The 11,129-nt window shown below is 35.2% G+C and overlaps 1 protein-coding gene across 4 annotated transcripts in view; it reads right to left on the minus strand.

Annotated features, from left to right (window-relative positions):
* LOC107746475 (TNF receptor-associated factor 2-like) overlaps positions 1-11,129 on the minus strand; it is a 55,397-nt gene that overhangs the window by 13,203 nt on the left and 31,065 nt on the right. For all 4 annotated transcript variants that reach the window (XM_016560698.1, XM_016560699.1, XM_016560701.1 and 1 more), the window contains 6 exons: positions 8,545-8,623; positions 8,284-8,382; positions 5,466-5,627; positions 4,302-4,376; positions 4,018-4,092; positions 1,909-2,262 (listed from right to left, as the gene is read on the minus strand). In XM_016560698.1, the coding sequence (XP_016416184.1) occupies positions 1,909-2,262; positions 4,018-4,092; positions 4,302-4,376; positions 5,466-5,627; positions 8,284-8,382; positions 8,545-8,623 (844 nt within the window). The remainder of the gene's footprint in view (positions 1-1,908; positions 2,263-4,017; positions 4,093-4,301; positions 4,377-5,465; positions 5,628-8,283; positions 8,383-8,544; positions 8,624-11,129) is intronic.

The following is an 11,129-nucleotide window of genomic DNA, read 5'->3' on the forward strand; positions in this document are numbered from 1 at the left end:
GTACGTCAAATACAGGTGCGCTGCGTGCTACATACTGCGCATCCACTGAGTACATGACATGATCCATTGAGCGCATCCAAATAGTACAGATCGCTTCACGGAGAGCGAAACTCTCAAGCGCTCAGTCAGCGTGTTTATCGAGTAAAAATCTGTGTTGAACGCCTCTCACACACATACTGGTGTGTAAAATCAAAGAATTTATTAGCCAATGGCTAATGTTAAATGTTATACATTATTTAGTCACCCAGAGTAAGATTTAGTCGCATATGCGAGTGATTTACTCGCAATGTAGAGGGTTGCCAGTCCATCAATTAACATCTTGTGGAATGAAAAGCTGTGTATTTGTAATAAACAAATTCATCACCAAGGTGTTTTTAACTTTAAACCATTGCTTCCGGCTAAAATACGAGAATATTCTATCCATATTATTGTGAACAAGTCATCTCTTCTAAATCAGGAAATTTACAAGCACAAAAAAGCTCAAAATAAGTATGTCTGTGGATTTTGATGCGAGAGGACAACAGGGAATTTGTTTCTTACACTTACAGATTTGTTTCTTACAAACAAGCAGCCTTTCACATTACATTTGGTGGTATACGTAGGACAATAACTGATCGACTGGATTACTTGAGGTCATTTGGACTCTTATTCTGACAACACCCATTCACTGCAAAGGATCCACTCACTGCTGAACAAGTGATGTAAAGCTAAATTTCACAAAATCTGTTCCGACGAAGAAACAAACTCATCTACAACTTGGATGGCCTAAGGGTGAGAACGTTTTCAGCAAATTTTCATTGTTGGTTGAACTTTACCTTTAAAAGAGCAATTTCTGTCACCATTTCATCTTAATTTTTGATTAAACTACTCTTTTAACTCAATAATCAACTGATCAGTTATTAGAAAGTCTTGAATGGTCTCCACTTTATATCCCATGTGAATGAAGACTCATGGCAGAGACAGCGAAGGCTCTTCTGCTGGAGGAGGAAAAACACGTGCTCGTGTTTCACAAATCAAAGCAAATCTTGCTAACAACTGTTTTATAGAAGCTTTTTTTTTAAAATACAAACTGACTTTCAAAGCTATTAAATCAGAAGGATGGTTTATCCAAAAATGAAAACACTGTCGTCATTTACACACCCCCATGCTGTTCCAAACCTGTATGATTTAGTTCTTTCCATGGAACATGCAGAGCTGTGTCCTGCCCGAATGTACCACACCAACGCTTAAGGGGAAAATACCATTAGGGGTATAGTGTGCGCTTAAAGCAACAATTTTGTAGCTTTTTACCTGTAAAAGTTTCATAGTAGTACCTTAAGGATACATATTACTAATCTAAGGCACCGATATGCACCTTTTAGGTACATCTGTTGCACATTTATCTAAAAGGGATGTTTGAATATTCAATTTATTTAAAAAAACAAGGCATTTAAAAAGATTTTCAGTGAATGATTTAAATTTCAGTCAGTTACTCGTATCATAGTTTCAGAAGTCGTACAGACCACTTAGCACTGTATATTGCTTTTTGTTATTTTTGGAGATCTGCCCCCCTTCACTTTTATTATACTGAAAGTTCTCCAGAATTTCTTATTTTGTGTTCCATGGAAGAAGAAAAAAACACATACATTGTTTGGTACTACATTGGGGAGAGTAAAAGATGACAGACAAATTTGTGTAAACTATCCCCTGAAGTAAAATGTTACACCAGCATATCATAAAACAAGATCGGTCAATACGTCATAATGTGTTACCTGCTAGGTGAGAGCCTCGCATCATGCTCTGACATATAGCAGAGCATCAAAACCATCTCTGCTGTTCGAAAGAAAAAAAAATCCTATAAATCCAACTTAGCGAGCGTTTTATCTGAACTATTTAAGTGTATAATTTTCTGCAAAGTGTGCATAGTACCTTGTTTGACAAGTTGTCTATCTTTTCCTGATCTAACCGATGTTGACGGGATAGTGCCTCCAGGGTGAGGGCCGAGCGCTCCACCTCCCTGTTCAACACACACACTATGTTCTCCAAAGCTGTGACTTTCTGCTGTACACCAGGACCGCCTCCTCTTCCTGCATTATGGCCAGCAGCATGAGCCCCCGCTGGAGATGCGTCTTCAAGTCCACGATACAATCCCAGTCCGGAATCTTCCTGCAACTCTCCAGCACCCTCGGCCAGCAGGCGCACAGAGGACAGCACGGCTAGCATGAGACGCAAATGTTCTGTCATGCTGGTCTGCTCATGCTCCTGCTGCTTACCATTGTCAACCTATGCAAAAGTATTTATATTAGTACTACATTAAAAAGGACTACATAAAATTATGTAAAAGCATTTCTTTGATATTACAATTATTTATTCATTTATGTTGAAAAATGTCCTGTGGTTACCAAGAGAAAGAAAGGGTTAAACACATAATTGAAGCAAGACACTATTAGCACACAATTCTCACGATTAACTAGTTGCTTATTAGCATTCCTTCTTGAAAATCAAATGATTTTAGTTGTTATATAATAATTAAATGCTTTTGTTAATGTTGCTGCTATTGAGGTGTGATTCTGGTAAGAATTGGGGGCAGGTTTGGTTGTATGGGTAGGTTTATGAGTTGGTTAAGGGGGTCAACAGTGTATGGGGATCAATTTGATTACTATAAGGGAAAATGGTTAAAACTGTTTATACTACATTGTTTTGATAAATGAACAAGAATCTTCTGATTTGTTTTCTTCTGTTAATGTATGATTCAAGGAATACTAACATAAGTGCCGAGGCAATAAAAAACATAAGGCACTCAAATTACAATATGTTTTATGTCTTTAGCAAGCATTTAGTTAAATTTAAATAACCACCCTTCACACAAATGTTGTTACAGCAGCTAAAAGTCCAATGGCCATAAAGGTACTGAATGATTAGTGAATATTTATAAACATTTACAAATAATGTATAGCCTCAACTTTAGACTGGGTACTGCAAACATTTATTAATAAATGATTTGTAAAGATGTGTAAATAGTAGAAGTCTACACAACAAACGAAGACCCAATATATGACCTTTACAGACTTTAATTATGAGTTAACAAGTATTATATTAAAACAAATAGTTTGTGAAGTGCTAAAAATGACTAATTAAGCTATTTTTTCACAACATTTATAAATGTTAAAAAAAAGAGCATTAGGTAATATGTAAACTGAAGTTGAATGACATTTCTTAGCATTCAAAAGTACATTAAAAATAAGCTTGTAATCGTATAATTTCTGTTAAAATCATTTGTAGATTTTTAAAAAGTGCATGATCATAAGAATTGAGCATTTCATGATATTTGGAAGCATTTTAATTTACATTAAATAATGATATGTTAATCATTAGGTAATGTTTAATAAGTTCTTTAGTAAACAATAACAAGCACATTAGCCCCTGTCACACATACAGTCTTTACTGGTAAATTACCATTAAGAGATCATGGACCTTTTCAAAAATACCTGTAAATTCGTTCTGGCAATTTACCGGTATGAGAAGTTGTAACATTACCAGTAAATTACCGGTAATCTGCTGTGTGAATGCAGAATGAAGATTACTGGTGTGAGCACATTTGAGTTCAGAACACGGTGACGTAAGACGTCTACTCTGGACCAATTCAGAGCCATTGAAAATCAAAATTCAATCATAACATTCTGATGACGTATTTACTCCGTGCTGTGTAGGCCAGTCTAATATGATCTCTCTGGCAGTGTTCAAATTGTGTCAAAGCTCCCTCACCAGACCCAGATTATTTCAAGGCTTTTGAAATTTATGAAGCATTTCAGAACAGTTAACAGAGAGTAACAAAACACCACAAATGAAATAAAATACTTTCTGATGGCCTACACTACAACACTAATTTCTCAAGAAGCTAATTAACTAAGCAACTCCGAAATGCTTGGCATTTTTCTATGCTCCAAAAAGGCAGTAGATCTCCTTTGAACAATAATCTCTTGAACAGCCTCAATTCTATTCTGAACTTAACTACATTCATGAAAAACAAATACACACCACTGCCCTGCAGCCAATTTCACTGAACTGGCACGCCGACTTAGACTTTGCACAAGACTTGATGTGCTCTTGAAACTGAAAAAAGAGGAGGGAAAATCAGAGAAAAAAGTCAACACATGAGTATGACAACAAATAATTAGAAGCATTGTGTGAATAATAATAATAAAAAAAACGTTTTAGAGGCTAATATATATTTAACAGAGTGTTTACATTGCAGTGTTTTACATACTGACAAATACTGTAATTCAAGCAGAACCAATATATGGCTGAGAACGCAGACCAACCTTCTCTCTGGGGATTTTCTTTTTACCACAGTCTTTGCATTGCATGGGAAATTTCTGACATATTTCGTCATGGGCCTGTGACACAAAAATGTAATGTAGGAAGGAGAATCAGCAAAGATAATATGATATCAACAACTATTTTGCTCACTCTTTGTGCTTCAAACGCCTATGCATTTCATTTGCATTTTCATTTCCTCTGATTCTTTTATCATTAATAATTATTATTATTATAATCACAACATAGTTCTTTTTATTTTATCTTTGTTAATAAAAAGAACAAAGATACAAATAACAAACAGTATAACAAATACAATATAAGAAAGAAACAAATTAAATAGACAGTGCTTTACATTTTTTAATTTTACATCTATTTAACAAAAACATTCAAATAAGAAATAATACAGAAACCATATATTCAAATGTAAAAATTACTGCATAGTCTTAGTGTATCAATTATAAATAAACTGATTATTATTAAAACTACAAAAGTTACTCAGTCAAGATCAGCAAGTGATTCTCTCTTTTCTTTTGTTGTTTGGTAAACATTAATGACACAGACAGCAGCAGGTTTATTATATTAAGACCTAATGCACAGACCTAATATAATGTTACACATCAGATCCCCCCCAACTATGTTTACATGAATACTCACCAACAGACAGATATTTTTAAATAATTTCTGTATGTCTGACCGTTCAAGTGCAATACGTCGCTAAAGAAAACTGAATTCGGGAACGCATGCCGAGAGGTGGCTTTTTGTGCAGGTGCTTCAGCTGTGTGCCAGACAGCGCGAATAATGCATTGAGATCTTTTTCATGGTTTATTGCACTTAATATCTCTTTTTAACATCAAGCACATCCCGTACTTTATTTTCTCATTCATGCATGTTCTTTTTGTGAAAACTGAAATGGAAACATTAGATGCAAGTGCTTTGTTTTTTAATAATAGGGGTACTTTAATTACAATTAAACAGTACTTTAATATGTATGATAGGTCTATTTAAGAACATTTTTCAAGAATTTATTCTTTTATTTTCACATCAATATGTGGAGTAACAGTTATACTCCACAGCTCTAGTTAACACAGCAAACATTAAATGTACACAAACTACAGAATAAATCAGTGGTAAACTTAAAGATAGGCCACTTCTAGGATGTGGATTACCTTAATTTCTTTGAAGTTGAATGTGACCTTGCAGTATTTGCAGTTCAGGGTTCTGGCCTCGCATTCCCGCTCATTGTGGCGGTCTTTCTCACTGACCAAGATGAGTGCTTGACATGCTTCACATTTTACACGTTCAAAGTCACAACGACCTTCATGCTGACCCTAGTGAAGAAAAGAAGTATCTGTAAATGTCTATCTTAAATGCTATGTTGAAAGGAAAAGTACCACATTGTTGTGTATGAGTCAACTCTTAAATTGTGCCCCATTCAATATTATCTTGAGAATATGAATAGCTTTTTATAGCTAGCTGTTGTTCATGCCCTTTATTCCCATGAGATGCATTTCCTGTTTTTAAGTTACTAAATGATCACAAGACATAACTGGCTGAAAGTACATAATGACCTTGTGGACAAGACAGTCACAAGACAGAACAATGACAGAACATTTTCAGAATTCTGAGATGTAGGGTGAATTGGGGTAAACTGCAACACAAGGGGTAATTCATCCAAAAATAACAATTCTTTCATTGTTTACCCACATTTATGTTGTTCCAAACCCGCATTACTGACTGAATAGGAGAAATTTAAATTTAAATTAAGTACTACTTAATCTTTTTCAAATTTAAGTTAATGTATGGCTATACATAACATAGTGTATACGCTTTATTTTCTATTATTTTGTTTTAGATGAACATTTAAGTAACAAGAAGAAAAGCCACAGCTATTACAGAAAAAACAATATAAAGTTTTACAATTTATGTATAGTTATATAGATCACTACATCTTTATATTTTTAGCTGTCATTCTCAGTTGTCTAAATCAAAGGTCATCTTCCACTGGTGTGTCTTTGTGCAAATGCCCTGTTTAATTAGGCAAACTTTATATACGATAATGCTAGAGCTAAGGCCAATTCACACTACACTGACAGACGACCAAGTACATACATCACTTCTCAGACATTCCAAAACCTGACAAACACCGATCCAACATAAGCGTCGACCAACACCAACATACAGGGGTAACACACTGATCAGACAAAACCTGACAAATGTGTATGTTGCAATTTGTCTGCATCTGTCAGTGCAGTGTGAATTGGTCTTTAAACAAGAAGGGTGTGGGAAATATAATGGCAGTTATATCTGTTACTCAGATAAAAAAAAATAAAAAAAAGATCAGAATCAAGTAAGTCAGTCATTACACCAGTTTATCAATCTATACATCAAAGAAACAATCTGAGATAAATATTCTAAGAACATGGTCAGACTTTAGGGGAATTTCTTGCTTCATTTCTTTAGTTACCATGTGTTCACACCAGATGAATCAACACTGACTCAATCTGACATAATGACTTAACATTCAACACTGACTTAATCACTAAACACAAGGGGAAAATGTGGGTCGTACCAATGCTTTTACCAGCCAAATGGAAGTAAAAAAACAAGTTAAACTTGAAAAGGTTTCAGGTTTTCAGAAACAAGACTGAAAGTCAGAATGGAAACTTGGCAAGAGTTTTTGTCAGCAATCAAAATATCTAGGTTCACAGGTTAGAAATAACTTTAAGCATTACTCTCATCTTACACAATCACATACACTTATAGCACTATATAACCATCAGCTCTCTGAATGCCTTAAACTACTCAATAAATCTTTTTTTTATTTTTTATTCTGAAAACAGTTCACCAAATATACAAAACCCTTTTTCAATACAAAAAAGCCTTCCAAGCTTAAAATTTTAAAATAAACTAAATTATTTCCATTATCATTACACAGAAGGGTAAAAGGTAGTGGTCGACCAATTATATCGGCTGACATTTTTTGACAGCCGATGCCGATATCTTGGAAAGCAGGGTGGCCGATGGCCAATATAAAGCCGATATAATTGTATTTATTTTAATTAATATTTAAGAAATATGAAATCATTTGAAAATGGATTAAAAAATACATTTGTAAAATAAACATACTTATACTTTAGATGACAAAGTATTTAATAAAAATATAATTAAAAAGGAAGTAAACTGTAACCAACAGAGCACTCGGTATTCTGGGAAGTTTGTGTGCATTTGGGAATCATTTTCAAATAAAGCCATGGTAACACTCATTTTACATACAGCACACAGTAAAAATTACATTAATATGACAGTGGGCAAATACATAAAGCGCAGCATAATTTGAAATCAAGAATTTAATGTTTAAAGCATTCAATTTGCCCGGACCGAAAGTCACGCAGAGAACACGCGATCATGCAGGTCACATGCACACTTCACAAGATCTCACAACTTGATTCGACTAAGTTTCATTTTAATTACTTTGTTTAACAGTTCTATTGGATTATTAGCCAGACTTCTATCCGTATTAGACAGACCTGTTAACGACGACGGCAAACAAGAGGGAGATCAAAATAAAAGTCCCACCTCGAAAAACAGAAAAACTTATCGGCCGATGCCGATATTTGAAAAATGCCGATATATCGGTCGGCCACTAGTAAAAGGTTATTATGCTTTTAACATAGTTTTAAAAGACAAATACTACACTAGCAATTTTCAAAAGCTTATCATCTACACTGTACATGGTAACACAGGTACTTTCCAGGCAGCCTTGGGACTTTCCACCCAACCCCCATCTTTAAGTGCTGACTTTCAGACTCACAGACGTGGGCGGATGTTATTTTTTCAAACTGACAGTATATTTTTCATCAGCTTATTTGCTTAACTGTTGGGTTAGACTTAATGTTTAAAGAAAATGTCATCATAATAGTTGGCATTTAGAAATGTAAAACATTTTAAGACTGATATGACAAGCCAGGTGAGCAATGTTCTTACCTCATACTCTTTCAGTGTTCCAGACCAATTACATCCATCATTTTGGCATTTGGCTGGCAAGCTATCAATTTCCTTTCGTGCTGCATTATCAGGAAACGCCTATGGGGGAGTCAAAGACAATGGAATTTTCTTCATTAATGAATACCTTTTGAAACTGTATTCCTGTAAATGTTAAACATTACACCAATGCATGTACATTTGCTAAGAATGTATACACTGACTGAATAAGAGTTACCAGGAAATAAGAATGATAGCACTTACCACTGCAATATTGAGCATAGACGTTGCCTCTTCAAATATACCCTCAGCACGACAAGTTTTGCAGGGTATGGGCCCCGAACTAATGAAGAGGAAAGATTTTAACAGTAAAGATTTTAACTTTAACAGTGCAGCCTTCAAAACAGAGCAAGGCAAGATTGAACTTTAAGCACACTATAAACACCACAGTTTTGGGAAAGCATTAATATACAGCCTTCTCTTACCTGAGGGCTATTTATTGAGTCTACCTAAAGAAAGCTTTCAAGCTTAATTTGCAACGAGAAAGTAGTGCTTTGATAATGGAAAGATTGAAGTGAAAGCAGCATGTGCGCAAAAATAATTAAAAGCGAAACATGAAGGATAAACGTATTGCACCAAATTTTATGTTCTCATTTACATCCTATACTGGCTGACATAATATGAAAAAGCTTCAAAGGCTGTATGCAAACTGACATTTATCTGAGCCACAAGTAAATGATGGTTAAAGTTTTTCTCTTTTTTTAAGAGTCTGAATTAACTGGCAAGTGGATTGGACTAGGGCTGAAACGATTCCTAGAGTAACTCGAATACAAAAAATCATCGATGCAAATGATTTGCCTCGAGGCTTCGTTTAGTCCATGTACTGTAACTACACATGGAACACTGTGTTTCCCCACGGACCATTATACTGACGCACAACCTGATAAACACTGGACATATTTAAGACCGTAAATCAATATGGTGGCTAGTTATGATGTCCTTAAGTTAGCTATGCTTTGTGAAAGACTAGATTCAGATTTTCCACAATTTTTTTTTACATTGTTTGATCAATTATCTGATTTATTTTACTATCTGAATGAATTGAGGAAGCAACATAGGTAAGCCTAGAGATACCTTCCGCTTTAGCCAGCAGAGCACGACCTTTAAGAGATAAATCCCTCTGTAACCAAATATTAAATCTGCTCTTTACTTGATTACAGGATTAAAATTTTGTGAGATTCTGTCCTGGAGCCGTGTCATCAGCCAACTGACTTATCAGGACACTTCTCCCTTCAACTTGAATTCCTTCTAACTCACTTAATTTAATAAAATGACTAAACACCTGAGCAACTATAAGAAAAAGATAAACTGAAACTGGGCAACCTTGCCTCACACCTCTTTTCAGATCAAATATTTGTGTGGTGCCTTGACTTAATTTAACTGACGATATTATTAAATATAAGTCTTTTTCTCATAAACCCAGATTGATTTTCATCAATTATTGAATCTAATACTAATTTAAATCTTTGGGCAAAAACAAGAGCAAAACGCGTCCGCAAGTTCGCTTGGGTGCGCGCAGCAAATATGACGTCATCGCGGTGTTGGCGGAAGTTCACTTTGAGTGCGCGCAAAATCATTTCGCGTGGCGGTGTGCACGCATTTTTTGTAACTTACTTTTTTGTAACTCCGCATTCGAAGATGCACGAGTTCAGGGCGATTCTAGCCGAACATGCACGTCTGTTTGAAAAATAATGTGTTTTTTTCAACATTAAAGCATATCAACATATTCTGTTACACCAAATACACAAAATAATGATCTTTAAAAAAGCATCATATGACCCCTTTAGTTAAAACTCCATCAGGTGCTTTTTGACACAAAACAATGCATAGTTTTTTTGCACAGTTTGTCCAAGGCATTTTATTTGAAGTATGTTTTATTTTTATTGTATAAAAATAGAATTAGAATTCATTTACATACTATTTATACACTATTTGCTTAAAGTTGTCTTGTGTTTGATGCGAAATAAAGCCAAAAGTTTAAGATTGTTTTAATCAATTTGTACATAAAGAAATTATTAATTCATGAACTCATTCATCACGCGAGAAGTCTTGTAACGTTACCGGCAAATGACTTATTCGGAGCGGAGCCAGGCGAAAGTATAAATCCCGCTTTAGACACATATACACAGGCGCGGGCGCGAACTGGAACCACGGACTTGGCTGCATCAAGTCATTTGGAGGACTCATAAGGACACATCATTTGAGGTAAGTAACTTTAACTAATGTTACAATATCGACTGTAGTACATGATTTTAGCATTAACAGTGTATGACAGCAAACAGATCATTTTTGTATTATCGTTTACAATTGCGGTCTGACAGGCGGTTGTTTTCTGTGCACAGACACGCAAGCGCGCAAATATTTTTTCGCCCGTTTTTTGTGCTTAACTTAGATGGACAAATACACACTAAGTTATGTCAAAATGCTGGTTTTAGCAAGTTTTCACAAACTTAATCGTTTGCGTCTTAAATGTGCCATAGAATGGAAAACTGTAATTACCTTGGCATAGTTGAATAATAACAGTTCTGTACATGGAAATGACATTCCTGAGCCTCAAACACCATTGTTTCCTCCTTCTTATGTAAATCTCGTGCATACAAAAGACCACTGAAAAATAGGCGAATCAGAACATAACACCGACTGTGACTTACAGTCGGGATCACGAATATGTACGCCTCCAACATTTGCATATACCCGCACATGTTCTAGGCCAGCCAGACCTGCACAGCCAAATCATCAGAAGTTCTGCAGGTATTGTGAAGAAACAAGCGAGGACAACAGCGAAAATG

The sequence above is a fragment of the Sinocyclocheilus rhinocerous genome, unplaced genomic scaffold (genome assembly GCF_001515625.1).
Source record: "Sinocyclocheilus rhinocerous isolate Xijiao unplaced genomic scaffold, SAMN03320098_v1.1 scaffold739, whole genome shotgun sequence".
Classification (NCBI taxonomy): domain Eukaryota; kingdom Metazoa; phylum Chordata; class Actinopteri; order Cypriniformes; family Cyprinidae; genus Sinocyclocheilus; species Sinocyclocheilus rhinocerous.